Source organism: Culex pipiens, chromosome 2 (assembly GCF_016801865.2).
Source record: "Culex pipiens pallens isolate TS chromosome 2, TS_CPP_V2, whole genome shotgun sequence".
NCBI classification, from domain to species: domain Eukaryota; kingdom Metazoa; phylum Arthropoda; class Insecta; order Diptera; family Culicidae; genus Culex; species Culex pipiens.
The window spans coordinates 193,407,275-193,426,327 of record NC_068938.1 but is presented as its reverse complement, the minus strand read 5'-3'; the positions used below and the strand labels follow the sequence as shown (position 1 = coordinate 193,426,327).

Sequence of the window (19,053 nt, the reverse complement as noted above, 5' to 3'; positions counted from 1 at the left end):
TTTGGTATCGGTTCTGGCCAACTGTGGCCAATCCGGAACCGGTTCCAGGGGTACCCTAAACGGTTCCAATAATTGTCACGCTAGAAATCCTTCATGTTGCATATCAAACTTCATGAAATTGAAAATTATGACCATCTGAGGTCATGCCGATGTCCTCTGACCCAACCTGGTCACTCCGGAACCGGTTACCGGTGGCCACTGAGGGACACTATCGGAATATGCAATGAACCCTATCATCCGACGTATCAAACTTCATGAAATTGAAAGTTATGACCCCTCGTCTTCCGGCATGATCTCAGATGTTTGATACATCGGATGATAGGGTTCATTGCATATTCCGATAGTGTCCCTCAGTGGCCACCGGTAACCGGTTCCGGAGTGACCAGGTTGGGTCAGAGGACATCGGCATGACCTCAGATGGTCATAACTTTCAATTTCATGAAGTTTGATACGTCGGATGATAGGGTTCATTGCATATTCCGATAGTGTCCCTCAGTGGCCACCGGTAGCCAGTTCCGGAGTGACCAGGTTGGGTCAGAGGACATCAGCATGACCTCAGATGGTCATAACTTTCAATTTCATGAAGTTTGATACGTCGGATGATAGGGTTCATTGCATATTCCGATAGTGTCCCTCAGTGGCCACCGGTAACCGGTTTCGGAGTGACCAGGTTGGGTCAGAGGACATCAGCATGACCTCAGATGGTCATAACTTTCAATTTCATGAAGTTTGATACGTCGGATGATAGGGTTCTTTGCGTATTCCGATAGTGTCCCTCAGTGGCCACCGGTAGCCGGTTCCGGAGTGACCAGGTTGGGTCAGAGGACATCGGCATGACCTCAGATGGTCATAACTTTCAATTTCATGAAGTTTGATACGTCGGATGATAGGGTTCTTTGCGTATTCCGATAGTGTCCCTCAGTGGCCACCGGTAGCCGGTTCCGGAGTGACCAGGTTGGGTCAGAGGACATCGGCATGACCTCAGATGGTTATAACTTTCAATTTCATGAAGTTTGATACGTCGGATGATAGGGTTCATTGCATATTTCGATAGTGTCCCTCAGTGGCCACCGGTAACCGGTTCCGGAGTGACCAGGTTGGGTCAGAGGACATCGGCATGACCTCAGATGGTCATAACTTTCAATTTCATGAAGTTTGATACGTCGGATGATAGGGTTCATTGCATATTCCGATAGTGTCCCTCAGTGGCCACCGGTAACCGGTTCCGGAGTGACCAGGTTGGGTCAGAGGACATCAGCATGACCTCAGATGGTCATAACTTTCAATTTCATGAAGTTTGATACGTCGGATGATAGGGTTCATTGCATATTCCGATAGTGTCCCTCAGTGGCCACCGGTAACCGGTTCCGGAGTGACCAGGTTGGGTCAGAGGACATCGACATGACCTCAGATCGTCATAACTTTCAATTTCATGAAGTTTGATATGCAACATGACGGATTTCTAGCGTGACAATTATTGGAACCGTTTAGGGTACCCCTGGAACCGGTTCCGGATTGGCCACAGTTGGCCAGAACCGATACCAAACAGTCAGGGGTAGTATGTAGTATCCTTCTGCAATGATTTGCAAAATAATCCGTTTCAAAAGACTGGTCCGTGTGACGGTTTTATGTCAAAAACTTCAAAAATCAAGTTTTCCGGAAGTTCCGGGTTACCGAAACCGGTGGCCACTATGGACCAATTATTTTTTCTGGGGCTTAAAATTCAGGTTATTATCTGTCGAATGCAACCGGAAGCAACCTGCTATGTGCAATCGTTTCGGAGATACAGTTCCTCAAAGTAGGGGCCTCAAAAAGGACTTTTTTCGGTTATAGCAGGTTCCCGGTGGCCACGGTGTCCAAAACCGGTTCTGCCGGTCGGATTCAAAAAGTAGACATCCTAGCCTTTCATTCGAGGTCAAGACATCCAAAATCGGTTACAATCTCGAATTTTGGCAGCCGAAAACATTTCTGGGTCCTATAGACCCGGAATACCATTGGTGTCAGTTTTTTTTTGGCGGGCACTTCCGGTGGCCACCGGAAGTTCATTTTTGGCCAGAATGTGTGTCTTAATAAGTTACACAAAGTCACAAAATTTCAGATCTCTAGGTGTTTTTGGTCAAAAGTTACAATCACTTTTATAGTGCTACTGGGTCCTATAGACCCGAAGACCATGCCCGGGTTAAAAACAAGTGATAGAAGTTGTAAAGTTGTGTTTTTCTGTTTTTTTTTTCGGCTATGTAAGGAGTCCACAGTGGATAATCCCGTAAGAAAGAATGTAATAGCATGTGAAGAAAAGGATTAAAATACATAAAAATTTATGAATTGCAACATCAAACGTGTTTTCAATATTTACGGATTCGGCTTGCTGTCGTTGATATTCGATATTATCCCGCACAAAATCAACGAGCTGCAATTTTTAAGCGCTGCGCAGGAAATTTTAAAATTATTAAATTAAAAAAAGCTGAAATCATAGAATTTTAATTTTTTCTTAGTATTTTTTTGAATTTATTCAAAGAACTGTACACTTTTACAAAGAAATTTATGGCGATCTTAATTTCTGAGATGCAGATTATTTAAATTGAAGAATTTTATAATTAAAGAATATCAGAAATTATGAATATTTGCAAAATAATATCAACAACACATTTCTGAATTCAACAAGTCTTCAAATTTATATTTTAGTATTGAATTCTGTAATTATTTTTTTGTTAATTTTAGATTTTTAAATATAACAATCTTAGTATTTTAAATAGTTTGTGATATTCTAAAATTGTAAACATCAGAAGTTTTCTATTTTCTTACTTCTTTTGCTTATTTTTTTATTTTTTATATTTTATAATCACAGGAATGCAGAAAAAATATACCTAATTACGGTTTATCTTATTTTAAAATTAAATTTTAGATGAATACACTTTTGTACATAAAAAATTCAAATATTCAAAATTTACATATTTTCGAATTTTTGAATACCAAAAGGTTAAGAGTAATAGAATATCAGAATTAAAAAATATACCCAAGTTTTTTTTAGTTTAAACATTGGCTAAGTTACATAAAACAAGTCAAATATTCTACCCAAAAAAAATATTCTTAAATATTAGGAGTTATAAAGAAGGCTTTTTAAAGGTTAAGAAATTGTTTTTGGTAAATTTTTAGATTAGATGTAGAGGGTTTAGTTTAGAAATTCAGAATTATAAAGTTAAAAAACCCAGATTTTTTTTTGAAATTCATTATTTTATAATATTACAGGATCACAAATTTAGAATGTAAAATATAAATAGTATGCACTCATCCCCCGGTGGTCAGTCACATTTTCGTTTGACACTTTTTTAGTTTCTACCTCGAACTGTTACTTTTTACACGGCGCTCACGCACACTATCAAACGTTTGATAGTGTGTGTGAACTCCGTGTAAAAGGGGTGTCAAACTAAAAAAAATTTAAAGTGTGAAACGATAGCTGGACTTCCCAGCTACCTTTCAAAACTAAGGGTTTTTTTTTTAATTTTTGTCTCGGAATTTGCAAAACAGCCCCAGCTGTCAAAATGCTTGTGCGCCCTTTTCAAATGTTTCTTCAGACTTTAAAGTGGTTAGGGGCTCTTAAGCTCGTCAATCAAAAATAAGACAACGAAAAAAAATAGCTGATTCGATTATCCATAGTGAAATTTTGCCAAGGCCTTTCGATAATCGAGTCTGGACTGTATTTCTTTTTTAGATTTAAGATTTGTTAAATTAAAGAATCTTAGCAACTTTTGATTTTCTAAAAATTGCTAACGGAAGCATTTTAAATTTTAGAAATTCAGAATTAAAATTTCAGAAATCCAGAATTCAAAATGTTGTAGCATTAAAAGATCATCAAAGATTGAAAGAATTTTCGAAACTCTAAAATTTAGAATTTTGAAACTTGAGAAATTTTATAATCGTCTAATACCAAAACATTTAATATTTTCATTTTAAATCAAAGATTTTTACAGTTGTAAATCATCAGGAAATTTAAACATTGAAATATTGAGAAATTTTGCTATTTTATTTTATATTATTTTATATGAATGTACAATTCAAGGATTTTTTTTATAATTAGTTGAATGATTTTTGAAATCTCCAACTTAGAGATTCTGTAAAAACTTTTAATAAAATTTGTACCAGCCTTATTTTAGAATTTCATTTTCGTATTTGCTAATATCTGAACTTAAGAATTAATTTTAGAAATCATTTATTGCAATTATTAAAATGTATTTTTTTAATCAAGGAGCGAATGAATAGTGAAGAAGCTTTATTTAAAACTTCTGAATTTTAAATTTTAGGTTTAGAATTTTTGATATTTAGAATTTCATCTTATTGTTCAGAATTTTATATTATTAGAATATCAGCAATTAAGATAAACAAAATATAAGATTGGATGAATTTTGATTTTTTTTTTTAATTATGGCTTGAGATTTTGTTTAAATACTAGGTATTTAAACATTGAAATTTACAATTGAAGACTTTTAATGTTGTAGATTATCAGGTAACTTATATATTGATTTTTAAAGAAATTTGTTTATTTTAAAATATTAGAATTTACACTTAGATCATCAAATTCAATATTTTTGAAAGTTATAAATTAATAATTATAGTTATAGAATTTTGGGATTTATCTTTAATAAAACAATATTTTTTGAAGGATTTTATCAAAAAAAAAAGAATTTAGGATTCAAAAAATCTCTGAACCAATGAATTTTCTATATTTAAAATTTAAGTACATATTTAGAATATGAACAAAAAAATATTCAAAAATCCGAAAACGTGCACTTCAGACCCCGCCCTGATACCAACAATGGACGCATGTCACCATTGTTGGCAGCTTCATTTCGCAGTCGCAGTCTTTGCCTGTTTCCTACATCTTTTCCCAAACACCATCCGAAATCCACTCCTCCCTCTGAGTCCTTGATGCACTTCCACTTCTCTTCAACACTTCTCCGAAGCTCTGGCTTGAGGCTCACCACAAATGCCCTGTATTTGACATTTTCTCCTCTTGTAGTACGACACGCGCAACTCGTAGTCGGATGATATCGGTGCTGTGGATATTCCGTCTATCGAGCAGGTTCCTTTGGTCACTTGTGGCTGATACAGATTGGGTCTTCCTGGTTCTCGGTTCATTCAGCACGTGACTTAGTGTAACGAGCTATGGAAAAAAGAGCGATCCCGCACCATGTCGTGATTACCACAGACTTCCGTAAACAGCTTTCCGGAAGCGAAAATTCAATAAATATTATTTGTACATTTAAAGTAAGGTAAGTTTATTAAACCGCGAGTTACTTTAAGAAATTGCGTCAAGTGTTAGAAAAAAAATTAACCATCTACTCTCCACCAACCTTCTCGCCAAACAGCACCGCCATGTTGTCCTTGTATCCGACGCACATCAGCAGCTCCGTCCCATGGAACGCCACACATGTCGGCGGTCGTTTCTTCCCAACCGCTCCTCCGACAACAACTGGCACTCCCTCGCCCACATCGTTCCGATCAACTCGCGCCACTTCCTTCCCTTCAACGGTGTAAACCTCAACCACTTCGGCGCTGCACGTCGCCATCAGGTCCAACCGTTCGTGGATGGCCACCTCGGGGAACGCTAGCTCCGGAATCGACCAGGTTTTTACGGGTGTCATCTTCCTGGTGTCCAACACGTGGACCGAACCGGCCGCGCACACGCTGACCAGCGTGTGTTCATCGTTGGGGCGGAAGCTGATTATTTTCGGCGGTTTGGCGTGCTTCGGTGCAGCGGTGGCCACTTTGTTGGGTGCGCGAAGGTCGTAGAGTCGGACGGCGCCGTCGGCCGTGCCGACGGCTAGGTTGTGACCGTGGTTGGTCATTGCCGTGATTGTTCCGTGGTCTGAGGGGAGGTCTTCGGAGAGGACTTCCTGGTTCAAGTCCCAGCAGCGGATGTGTTTGGAGTCGCCGCCGACCAGCAACTTCCGGTTGTCGATGGTGGTCATGACGGGGTTGACCGGCTTTGGTGGAGTTGGGGTTTCGTGGTCGTACAGGGCCTGCCAAGCGTTGATTAGGGTTGGGGACTCCTGGTCTGTTGAACTCCACATACGGACGACGCCGTCACGGTGGCCAACCAGGAGGTTGGAAGCGCTTTGGAAAAGAAGCGAGGTTACTGGGTGGGCCGTATCGCCATTTCCGGTGGCACTCGGCGTCGGTTTCAGGTTGTGGACCGCTTCTCCGTCGTAGTCCTGCCAGGAGACACATTCTCTGTTGGGAGAGATGCTCAAGTTAGAATTGATACATGAAGAAATAAGTAACCTTACCGGAAATTGGCCACATCTTGAACTTCTCCAAGGGCACTTCCGGTTTTCAATCAGTTATGTTGAACTTGGTCTCATAATTTTGAAAGATATTTATTTCAACAACAAAAACAATCAAACTTCCCGCGATACTCACTTGAACGGAATCGCCAGCTGCCGTTGCGGCCCGAACCGAACAATTTCCGGTGCCCGCTTTGTTTGCAGATGTCGCAGCTGGTGGTTCAGCAGCGCCATCGTTGGATTCCTCGAATTTTCCACACCATTCGCCAGTCTGGAGTGGTTCTCCTTGTCTTCTTCGACCACTTGCGGTGGCGCAGCCACCTTCTCCAGGAACTCCCGAAGGCACCGCTCCCGGTAGGACTCCCTCGCCGGAAGTAGCATAGCGTTCGCTTCTTGCGCGGCCAGCTTCTTCTTGGCCTTCTTGCCGGCATCGTTCCCATTAGCGTTGGCTTTTTGACGGACCAGGTTCACCAGCGAGCGTACCGCCCCGGCCACTTCCGGATCCGGGTCGTTCTGCAGCGTTTTAAGACATGACCACGCGCGGGTCATGACGGCTTCCGATGAGGTAGTGCTCACCGCCGTTGGCGGTTTCTTTTGCTTTGATTTTGCCTTGGCCTTGGCGGCACTCTTGGCCGGTTCCGGCTGTTTGATCGACTCCTGCTTGCAGGATGTGACCAGTTCCGGAAGTCGTTGGTTGGCGGCAGCGTTCAAGACGTGAACAAGCTCCCGGCGGACCACGCAGGAACTGTTGGTCGGAATCAGTGAGACTATCTTGTCGAGTAGGACGTCCTTCTTGTCCAGGTTGGCCGCAATCCAGCCGGTCATCGCTGCCGTACGGACCTTCGGGACGGGATCGGTGAGAAGCGACTCCAACGACGGATGATTAGAACCGATCTTGGTCATGAGCAGAATCGACCACAGGCGGATGTCCGCATTGGAATGCTCGAGCAACTTCTCGCACGAGTTCAGAAGCAATTGACAACGATCCTTCTCTTCGGAACTTTGTTCCGCAAACAGCTGCAGAACAATCGTCTTCACAACGAGATCATCGCTGAATTCGACCGGAAGTTTGCCAATAAGATTGACCCCTTCCAACTGCTTCAAGCTCGGAATGTTTTCCGAGTTGATCGTGAGAAGCTTCATGGCGCTGTTGATAGCTTTGGCAAAGATCTGAGGGTCTTCATTCGATTTTAGCAACTCCATCAACCCAGCAAACACAAACTGTTGCAGCTTGGGGTCGGCTTGGACTTCCGGCCAACAGTTTGATAGTTTGTCCAGCGCAGAAACACTCTGCTGAGGAACCGTCAAGGCGTGCGGGATGAATGGGAGATACTGACAAAAAGATAGTTAAAATGACCCGTGGATTTTCAAAGTCCCTAAAAACCTACCGTTCCCTTGTCCTCCTCCATCACCAACCGGAAGAACATCTCCACCAGCCGACACTCGCGCTCATCCTGCGCCTCCAGCAAATCCACCGCCCGATCCAGCAGCTTGTCCCACACAGCCCAAAGCCCATCTTGCGCACAATTCGGCAGTTCCGGCTTCGAAACCGGATTGCATCCGTACGCCGGAAGCGTCCGCTGAGCCAGTAGAAACCGCCTAAACATTGTGGCCACCATCAAATCCCCGCGAAACAACCGCTCAAACAACTCCGCCGGAAGCGTCCGCTCCCCAATGGCATCCAACATCAGCGTCAGCACCCAATCCAGCTGACCCAGCAGCATCTTCCGGTTGGGCAAATGTCCCGGAAGCCGCTCCAGCGGCTGCCCCTTCTTCCCAAGCTTGCAGCGATGCAACTCAACCGCCGTTTTCACCGGGCACGTCAACAAGCAGCCGAAAAGATCCTTCCTCACACCCCCTCGAAACGGAAGTCGCTCCCCCCGACCACAAACCCCCAAATACAAACTCCCATCCCCATCCTCCGGCAACCCGTCCAGCACGGTCTGGGCCGAGTTGCACTCCACGATGAAAACCGCCGGCATGCGGAGCCACTCACCCACCTCAGCCACCGGAACCTCCACCAGCTTCTGGTACCGGTCATCGTTGCACCAAAAGCTCGCCGCCACTTCCGGTCGGCGCGCCGGCCGCTGATCCACCGAGTGGCCACAGTAGTGAACGACGGGCCACTCGTGCGCCTTCAGCTGGTCGCACGCGGACCGCAGATCGGTCACGCAAACATCCGGCAGGCTGCGGAACCGCGACCGGAAGTAGTGCGACTGTTCGCGGTCGAACGATTGGAAGTGCCTGCGTTCGGAGCGGAGCAGCTTCGCGGTGGAATCGTCCTCCAGGCAGAGCAGGTTGATCCAGGCGTTGGTGCGCTCGGTGAGTTCCCAGCCCGCCACGTCCACCGTTTGGATGGCCGTGTTGAGGTGGGCGGAAGTGAGCAGGAGCGAATCTGGAACGCGGAGTGAGGTTATGTGAGGGATCGGAGGGGGACGTTGACGAGGAACTCTTACCCAACATTTTGGAAAGTTTTACTGTTGATAACAACGTTTCTAACGATTAAACACTAAGTTAAGTCACTAAAGAGGCAAAAACAAGTTTATTAGCTCAAACAAATAACTTTTAGTTTGAAAAATTCCAAATTTTCCGCTCAGTCGACGATTTGATTAATTTTGACTTTTGAATGAGAAGGAAGTACTAGATTGAACATTTTACGGATTATTCACAAATGACGCAACGGTTTCGTTCAAGATTACAAACGCTTATTCGAAACAACCCAAATTCAGGTTAAAATATGTACACAAAAACCCCGGTTTTTTGACACTTTTTTCCGAAAAATAATTTTTCGTTCGATCCTTTTATTTATTTTTTGAAAAAAAAAAAATTTTTTGAAAAGTGGGATATTGAACTCAGAAAATCATGATTTTTGGTAAGGGTGTACACTCAACCCCCGGTGGTTGGTCACTTTTTCGTTTGACACTTTTTTAGTTTGTACCCCGTTGGTTGGTCAAAGTCAAACTAAAAAGTGACGAACTGTCACTTTTTACACGGCGCTCACGCACACTATCAAAACAAACGTTTGGTAGTGTGTGTGAACTCCGTGTAAAAGGGGTGCCAAACTAAAACGTGACCCCGTTTGTTTGACAACAGTTGGTGTCAAACCATCGGGGTTTGAGTGTATCAAATCTGAAACAGATCTAATACACACTAATCACACACAAAGAAAAAACTGCTGTTGGGACAAAAGTTTGATTGATTGTGTTAAAAGTAGGTACGTATTGGTAAATTTCAGTAGTTAGTATAAAACATTTGTATCAAATCAAAATTCAACATATCTCGGATTAGTTTTCAAAAAATGCTTGAGATTGTTCATCTGCACGTCCTTCAAGTGCCCCAAACTAAAGATACATGAAATTTTGTTTCGTTTTGGAGAAAAACGAAAACTAGTGTCAGAGGTCACGGTGGCTCTTACGGCTTTTTGAAAACTCACCCGAGATATGTTTTCCACTTGGGTTCAATGTTTTATTTTTAGTTCGCGAGATATTGAATTTTGAAGGTTAGAGTTTAATAATCTACATATATAAAAAATTTCGACGGTTTTGTTCGAACGCGAATGAGTTCAATACGGAGCGTCAGATCGAGGTGCTTTTTATTGCGTTGGGTTCGTATAAGCCCAAGGAAGGTTCTTACGCTAACTAATTGACATTTTGGCCACCCTGGAACCGATTCCGGAGCATCGGCAAATTGTATGGAGAAAGTTACGTAAAATCATATTTTGATCACAGGAGGCTAAATAAGCAAAAATCAAAAAACGTCAACAAACGGAAAAAAGGCAGAACGAAGTTTGTCGGGTAAGGCTTGTTACCTATAAAATGCCCTGGCAAGTCCCCCTTTTTCCAAAATCGAAAATATAGTCAACATCTTTTTAACCTGCAAAATGGAATCCGGTATCAGAAATTTTCTTTTTCTGCAGTCTTTTGAGTTTGTTTATTAAACTGCTGTTCGCTGAAATACATTTCATAAAGTATACATTTTGTGAAAAATATGTTTTTCTTGGTGTCAACTTTTCTTATTTATTTTGTTTGTCTCAATCAGCCATTGACGTTAGTTTGGCTCGGATTGCTGTTACCTAAATTTCCTATCAATTTCCTACAATTTTCTTCTTTGTTTTGTTGATAGGGATTAGGGATACTTTTTTCTGTTTTTTGCTGAAATATCTGCAGCAATAATTATAAATTAATTTTGAGAAAAAACAGAATTGTGTTTCACTTATAAATAATCATTATTTTAAAGGAATAATTCGTTCGATTGGTTCTAAAAATAAAACACTTATTTTTTATTTTGAACATTTTTTCCAAACATGCACGGGCTAACTAAATACGCTTTTGTTTTAATTTTCTTAAACAAATAAAAAAATAAAAAATTAAAAGAAACGTGGAATATAGCTGTTTTGAATTCATAAAAAGTTCTTTGAAAAAAATTAATGTTATTTGAAATTTGCTTCTTATAGGACCTACTATTTATTTTATTGTAAAATTTAAAATGCTAAATATGCTAAATTCAATAAAAAAATCTTTGAAAATGTTGTTTTTGATCTACGTTTCCAATTTATTAAGATATTATTGTTCCTCGGATCAGGCCGACATCAAGCCCCCCTAAAATAAAAAAATATGAAAATTGAAATAACATGCCAGCATTTCAACGTTTTAATTCAAAAAGGCATGAAAAAACAGCAGTACAGTCGGTTTGCAATAATAAATTTCAAAAAATTTAAGTTTTTAAGAAAATATTTCTTTCGCAAAAAAACAAAAATTTAGCTGTACTGTACAACGAAAATTTACAAAAACTCAATTTATTTTTTAAATATTTCAAACATGTTAAAAATTATTTTAAACGCAGGCAAATTTGAAATTGTTTTCAGCTAATTTCACTTCACTGAAATTTTGAAGTTTTTTTTTGAAAAAATATTTTTTTGTCCCTTGTCTTTTTTTTACCGTTTTTCAAAAAAAAAGTTTGATTTTGTATAGCCATATGTTAAATATTTTGAAGATTTCGGATAGTAAATATAAGCACATTTTTATTTATTTTCAATGAATCATCATTTTATTTTAACTATGAAAAGCGACTAATGTGAAGGTTTCTTTTTCATCTGTTTCCCCCCCGTTTCATCTTCATCATCTTGCAAGGATTTTCCTCATCAGTAGAGATTTTTTTCTCCCTCTTCCTTCAAACAGCCACAGAACGCTCGCGTCGTTTTTGCCATCCTTTCCCTTGCACATTTTCATCTTGTCTAATTTCTTATAATATATAATAATGTACTTGTAGAATGCCTGTTGGTTTGTTTGGTTTCGGTTCTGATGTGTAGGTTTGAATGTTTTGTGAATGGGAATGAAAGAGATTTTTTTAGTTTGCTTTCTTTTTTTTTTTTGGTATATTGTGTATTTATGATACTTCTTTTCGTTCGTTTAGCGATTAGGGTTTAATTTATGTTTATTTTTAAAATTTTCATATTTTGCCTATAATGCTTCCTTTTTTCCTCATATTTTGTTTTCCAAGTCGATATTAGTTATCTTTCATATTGTTTACCCATTTTTGAAACGGTTTTAGCTAATGTTTGCTTGAGTGATTGAGTCTGTTATGGTTCTGTATTAGCTCCACCAGTGTGCTTTCGGTTTTTTAGGATTGAGATTTTCTGTGTTATTCGTGGTTTGTGTCGGCAGCTATTCGATTGGCTAACATTAGCTTGCAGCGTCCTAAACTGTAGCAAATCTTGAGATAACCGTTTACGCTAGGATTTCAACGGCTAGGCAGTGAAAGATGTGATTATGAATGTTCTGTTTTTTCCTCTAATGGTGATTTGTTTGAAACTCTACTGCGCATTACATGAATGATTGATCTCTTTTAATTCAGTTCCGTTACCTGCAATAACATTTAATTATGCATTTAAAATTACATTTAATGAAGAAATTTTCTAAGAAGCTGAACCATTTCGCCAGCTGCATCGGCCCCATCCCACAGTAATCACACCTTTCCTCGCCCGAACCCTTCTTAGAAAACTTCCAATTGTCTGTTAAAGTCACATTTTGTGAATGTTTTTTTTTTGTTTCTGTTTATGTTTGGATCAACCTCGAAAGCTCGCGTTTCTATTATTTAGCAGATTTTATTTTTGTCTTACGGGGTTCACAAGTATTAGGAGAGATGCACAACAATACACATTTGCCACGTGTGGTTAACGCAAGTGAAGCCTTGCAGGAGATGGTGTACCTTGGGAAATTTAGTAAATATTTTTTTTGTCAGCACTCAAAAGCATGTTTGATTTTTCTTAAGCACCTGAGATTTTTCTTTTTTTTCGAGAGCGCGTCTCTAAATTTCAGTAATTTCGTCATTCATTAAAACCGGTTACTCAGATTTTTTTTGGATCAGCAGGTTCGGCTTTGATGAATTCTGACTGAAAATTACGCAGAAATGAATGCTATCAAATGAGCGTGTATTATGATTTGAGTTCAGCTGTCAAAACAGAAACTGTAGCATTCTAGTACCTCATTTTTTCACGAAAAATGTTTTTGCCGAACTGCTGGGAGATCTTTACGAAACTGAATCGGCCGGTCAATTCGCAGTTGGTGGAATTTTTTTTTTTTTTTATCCTTGGATGGCCCACCTCTTACCCATACACAGTTTTTGCAGTATGGAAGATTTACGAGCAGATATCTTTCGATAATTCTAAGTTCGTGTTATGAGAGTGTCCTGTAATCTTAACTCAACTTCCGTGTATGCCCATCCATATCTCTCTTTCTAATCTCAAGGCGCTCTTACAAATCCTGTGCAGAGTCTTTCCTTATCATTCAGATTGCAGACATTTTATCCATTTAGGGTATTGGAATCATTTGCTATTCCACATGCATATGAGCACATAGGGTTAAACCGCGCCCAGATTCGCGTTACTTTTGATCAAGTTTATCATATGCATCATTTATCAAAGTGTCATTCCAATTCTGTATTTCGTACTGAAAGGACGTCTTTCCTTCCAAGAGGTTATTGGCCCAGGTGGCTTCTGTATTTCGGACTGATCGGACGTCTTTCCTTCCAAGAGGTTATGGGCCCTGGTGGCTTTGTGTAGCGGGAACTCGGGAGTAGCTTTTGGAATCAGCAGAAGTCAAGGCGCAGGGAGCGTTAAGGAGCTATGACACTACGGCAAACAAACAAATAAACTCACACTTTTTGACAGTTTGCCTGGATTTGTTTATACACACGTCAGCCTGCATACATTTTGCGTTGTTTGTGAGTTTGCTAGTTTGGTAAACTGTCAAACACGAAAAAGTGCGAGTTTGTTTGTTTGCGGTAGTGTAATAGCTCCTTTACAGCCGGAATTTCTGAAGATCAAGGGTGGACGGCTCAGTCTTGCCGGAAACGGTGTGCTGAGCGTTTTGATTGCACAATTCCTGCCGAAAGAACGAGCAAGGAGTACTGAAAATACTGAGAATCGTGAAAAAGTACCTCACCGAAATTTGTTTTGAAGATAACAAGATTCCTAAGGGGAATGGAAAAATGCACTTCAAAAACTTTTATGTTAGTTCGACCTCGAGGAGTTCACTTTAATTGTTTAACGTTTGAATTAGTTACCAGCCATAAGCTCAGAAGTACACCACTCACTGCAGTTTTTGATGGTCTGTATTTGTTTGGTCTTTTTTTACAGTGAGCAAACCAGTTTGTTAGGCGATAAAGATAGAAAATGGAGCAAAACATAGCCGTTACAAATTTTAACTTCCAGAACTCTTATTTTTAAGGTGGCAAATGGGGAGGAAAAGACGTTACAAATTGCTTTAAAATCACAATGCACAACACGATGATATTATGACGATGAGTTTAAGCATGCACTTAAAGTTTACCTTTTTTTCTCTGCTCGCACTTGATTTATTTACGCTTCTTTTTAATGTTCGTTAAACTGGGACTTTATGATCGATTTTAGGATGGTGGGAATGACGAGTTTAAACTGTCGTTTCATGGTTTTTTCTAAGAGCGCTAATGTTGTGTTTAACGATTTCAAAATGGATTTTTGCTCTGCTAGAATGTGAGGAATGAATGTTTGTGGGCTCACCGGAAGCAGGTGCGGCACTGTTTACAACAGCTTTTCCAAGGTGAGCGAACTAAATGAGTGGTGTGTCACTAATACTTTGCATGTTTTCGTTAAGATCCTGCACTTGTTCGCTTTCGCCATTGTCATAAAAAGTTGATTCTTTTTGTTTGTGCTTTCTTTTGTTTTCTGTTAGTTTTAAATATGAATGTTCGCTTTGGTTACTGCATAGCTAAATTGGTAAATCCTAGGTTTTCCTTCTTTAATTGAACTCTTTCGTTTTTTTATTTGCCACTAGCTTGCGTTTGCAAAGGAGAAACTCTGTTCAGTTTTGATTTTTCTTCTTCCATATTTTCCCCTATTTTAATTTTAGTATTATATATTTTATTGTATCTGAGGAGCTGCTGCTCTCCACATTTATAAATTAATAGTACAAAAAAAGTCTCGACCAAAACCTGGGCAAAGCTAATAATACACACTGCTGCTTGTTGCTGCGCTGCTCTGCTTCGTCATTTTTGTTTTCTTCGTAGGATATTCTTCCATATCAATGTATCTGCATTCCGCTGACCGCTCAGTCCCAGTTTTAACACATGCAGCCACCTTCCGAGTCCTGCTGGTCGCCAGAAGCCGAGGGTTGAGTCTGCAAATCGACGGCTGTTGGAGGGTGCGAGGGGCAATCGGGGGTTAAGGAAAATAACGCTTCGATACTGTGTGTGTTGTTTAGTTTATTAATTAGTTTCTCTCGCGTAAATTAAACGTCCAGTTAGGACGAAAACCTTAAATGTTAGAGCACTTTATAGTAAATATATCAGAAGGTTGTTTTAGCAAAAATAGCAATTTAATTTAGTCGGTTCGTCTTTCTTTTACACATTTATCGAAAATTTAATCTAAATGCTAACGTAAAATTAAAGGAAAGTATGTCGTAATAGCTGTATTACTCTCTTGCACGGCTTACCAGCTAAGTTAAATATAGAGTCGTGTAATTTTAAGGTAGCAGAAAAATAAGTAATTTGCGGAAAAATATAAGTGTTACTATTAAACAATGTTGCTGCTGTTGGTCCTTTAATTGAAACAAAAAAAAACTATAAATACAACAAAGAACAATGATTTACGCCCTTGAAAAATATTTTATCGTTTTACATGCAACACTTTCCTCTGCAAAAAAAAAAAATCAAAGAAAATTAGGAAAATAAGGAAAGCGCAAACTCACTTTACACAAAAAAAAAAAAACAGTTTTAATCTTGCCTTCTCAACTATAAATAAATAATAGTATGGATAAAAAATAAACACAAATTTAGTAGCGATGGACCGTTCTCTTCTTTTCTTCGAAACTCCAAACTTTTCTGGATCTGCCTGCTTCGTGGGCGGTGGCGCGTATATTGATCTTGATGGAATGGATCCTCCTGCAACTCCTGCTCGTCGTCGTCGTGGTGGTTCTAGCACGCGCAACCACCTTCCGGGTCTTTCGTTTCGTTTGGCGAGTCCTTGAGCACAACTTCTTGCACTGGTTGAGCAGGAAATTATAAATGAAAAAGTTAAGGAAAATAAAAGCAAACACAAAATGAAACGCCGGAAAACGGAACGGAAAAGTTTTGTGGTGAGGATGTGTGTGAGTTTTTTTTCTTTTTGTTATTTTTGTTCAATTGTGTGTGGTAAACTGAAAAGGAAAAGCAGGAAAATGATAATTTGATGACGAATTGGAGGAGGGTGGTTTTTTGCAGGTGCAGGATGTTTCGCAAAGGTTATGAATGGAATTGATTTGACAAGCAGAAATAAAGAAATAAAATAAAATATTTACACAGTAATAACGAAGAGTAATTCGTTAGAATTACACTAAATTTTCACGATTTTCAAAACGAATTTTTCTACGGCAAAAGAAGTTGTTAGTTTCTTCATACAGGTTTCCATACAATTAACCTGGGTGCAGAATAGTGGTCAGCAAAGCGGCCTCAAATTAGAACTGTCAAAGCGGAACCAATTTACTGTTCGCATAATGATACCAAGAAGTGGCAAGTATTGTGATCGATCTATATTTTATTTTGTCAGGAATAAAAAAAAGTCGATGGCGTCGAGCTATTGAGGTATTCGAAGTCAAAACATCTTGAGCAATTCTCTACAAAACCGGCCGATTTCGACCATTTTTATTTTTTGTATTTTTTGATTTGGCTCAAACTTTGTGGGGGCCTTCCCTATGACCAAAGAAGCCATTTTTCATCATTAGTTTGTCCATATAAATTTCCATACAAATTTGGCAGCTGTTCATACAAAAATTGTACGTAAATATTCGTAAATCTGTAACTTTTGAAGGAATTTTTTGATCAATTTGGTGTCTTCGGCAAAGTTGTAAGTATTGTTAAGGACTATTTAGAAAAAAATAGGTACACGGAAAAAAAAATTTCCCGATTTTTTTATTAACTTTTTTTTCACAAAAACTCAAATTCCCAAAATACGTATTTTTTGATTTTCGAGATTTTTTGATATGTTTTAGGGGACAAAAATCCGCAACTTTTGAGCTATAGAGAAACATGGTCAAAAAATCTGCCGCCGAGTTATGATTTTTTGAAAAACTGGTGATTTTTGGAAAAAATCGAAATTTCATACATAAAATTTTTTTGACCTCATTTTTTTATGCAAAATTGAATTTGCAATCGAAAATTACTTTACAGATTTTTTGATAAAGGGCCCCGTTTTCAAGATATAGCCACCGAAAGTTTGATTTCAGCGAAATATTTGCAGTTTTTCGATTTTTAAAAATAGTGACCATGAGTGACCATCTCTAAAAATATTTTTTTTTGAAAAGTTCAGAAAATTTGCTATAAAATTGTCTAAAGGACATCGAAGATTGGACCTCTGGTTGTTGAGATACAGCGGCTTAAAGAAAAAGAAACACGAAAATTGAAGTTTTCTAAGTCTCACCCAAACAGCCCACGATTTTCTAATGACGATATCTCAGCAACTAATGGTTCAATTTTCAATGTTAATACATGAAACATTCGTGAAATTTTCCGATCTTTTCGAAAAAAATATTTTGAAAAAAATTAAATCAAGACTAACATTTTAAAAGGGCCAAACATTGAATATTATGCCCATTTGAAATGTTAGTCTTGATTTAAAAATTTTCAAAATATTTTTTTCGAAAAGATCGGAAAATTTTACGAATGTTTCATGTATTAACATTGAAAATTGAACCATTAATTGCTGAGATATCGTCATTAGAAAATCGTGGGCTGTTTGGGTAAGACTTAGAAAACTTCAATTTTCGTGTTTCTTTTTCTTTAAGCCGCTGTATCTCAACAACCAGAGGTCCAATCTTCGATGTCCCTTAGACAATTTTATAGCAAATTTTCTGAACTTTTCAAAAAAAATATTTTTAGAGATGGTCACTCATGGTCACTATTTTTAAAAATCGAAAAACTGCAAATATTTCGCTGAAATCAAACTTTCGGTGGCTATATCTTGAAAACGGAGCCCTTTATCAAAAAATCTGTAAAGTAATTTTCGATTGCAAATTCAATTTTGCATAAAAAAATGAGGTCAAAAAAATTTTATGTATGAAATTTCGATTTTTTCCAAAAATCACCAGTTTTTCAAAAAATCATAACTCAGCGGCAGATTTTTTGACCATGTTTCTCTATAGCTCAAAAGTTGCGGATTTTTGTCCCCTAAAACATATCAAAAAATCTCGAAAATCAAAAAATACGTATTTTGGGAATTTGAGTTTTTGTGAAAAAAAAGTTAATAAAAAAATCGGGAAATTTTTTTTTCCGTGTACCTATTTTTTTCTAAATAGTCCTTAACAATACCTACAACTTTGCCGAAGACACCAAATTGATCAAAAAATTCCTTCAAAAGTTACAGATTTTCGAATATTTACGTACCATTTTTGTATGAACAGCTGCCAAATTTGTATGGAAATTTATATGGACAAACTAATGATGCAAAATGGCTTCTTTTGTCATAGGGAAGGCCCCCACAAAGTTTGAGCCAAATAAAAAAATACAAATAAAATCCATTTCCGGTTTTGGTAGAGAATTGCTCTCTTAATAAGAGGGTTGAAATCGAGATTGGCATAATTCGTCGCTAACATTTCAAAATCGCTATGTCTCACGCAAAACCTAGGTTTATGACGCTTTTTTTTAATTTTAGCGACGAATTATCAATAGCTATGAATAGTACCTGCCAAATAATATTGGATGATCTCACTCCGATATTATCACTGCACATCAAAGATACATAATCTCGGAACTTCCATTCGGTTGCTCTTCTGATTCACGAAATTTCACCCACTTTTGACACAATTTTTCATCACGTGGAAAACAAAAAAAAGCCTCTTTTGGCCGTCCCTCGTTTAGTCTACGAAGAAAAAAGTGCGAAAACATCAACATCAACAGATCCAAAATGTTTAATAACAATTCACTTCAGCAGCAATAGTAGTTTATGCAACAAGTTGCAAAAAGAGGATTTTTTCAGCACGAGTCGTACATTTATCCAACGAGGTTTACCGAGTTGGATAAATACGACGAGTGCTGAAAAAATCAAGTTTTGCAACGAGTTCCATACAACATTTTTTGCAATTTCGAAAAACACCCATCGAGTGAAATTTTAAGTCGAATTTTCATGTATTTTGTCAATAAATCGTTTAAATAAAAAAAATGTTGAAAAGTGTTACTTTTCGAATCAAGTGCTGAAAAGTTCAACTTTTCAGCACCCATTTCAGTGTTGAAAAGTAGAACTTTTCAGCATTTATTTTGAAAAGTG

At 38.6% G+C, this 19,053-nt stretch overlaps 2 protein-coding genes across 3 annotated transcripts in view; both read right to left on the bottom strand.

Moving 5' to 3' along the window:
- Nucleotides 1–5,293: 5,293 nt before the first annotated feature.
- Nucleotides 5,294–8,877, bottom strand: LOC120415189 (regulatory-associated protein of mTOR-like). Its single transcript, XM_039576647.2, has 4 exons — nucleotides 8,738–8,877; nucleotides 7,670–8,676; nucleotides 6,418–7,613; nucleotides 5,294–6,228 (listed from the first exon to the last, which is right to left on the bottom strand). The coding sequence occupies exons 1-4, from the start codon at nucleotides 8,742–8,744 to the stop codon at nucleotides 5,334–5,336; spliced, it is 3,105 nt and encodes a 1,034-aa protein (XP_039432581.2). The 5' UTR covers nucleotides 8,745–8,877; the 3' UTR covers nucleotides 5,294–5,333.
- A 2,504-nt stretch (nucleotides 8,878–11,381) lies between these two features.
- The window catches only part of LOC120415213 (ras-related protein Rab6), a 62,570-nt gene continuing 54,898 nt past the window's right edge, over nucleotides 11,382–19,053 (bottom strand). The window contains exon 6 of one of the 2 annotated variants that reach the window (XM_039576671.2): nucleotides 11,382–14,949. In XM_039576671.2, the coding sequence (XP_039432605.1) occupies nucleotides 14,879–14,949 (71 nt within the window). In that variant the 3' untranslated portion in view covers nucleotides 11,382–14,878. Of the gene's footprint in view, nucleotides 14,950–15,000; nucleotides 15,800–19,053 lie in introns of those variants that run through there. The other variant, XM_039576672.2, reaches the window with a different exon arrangement.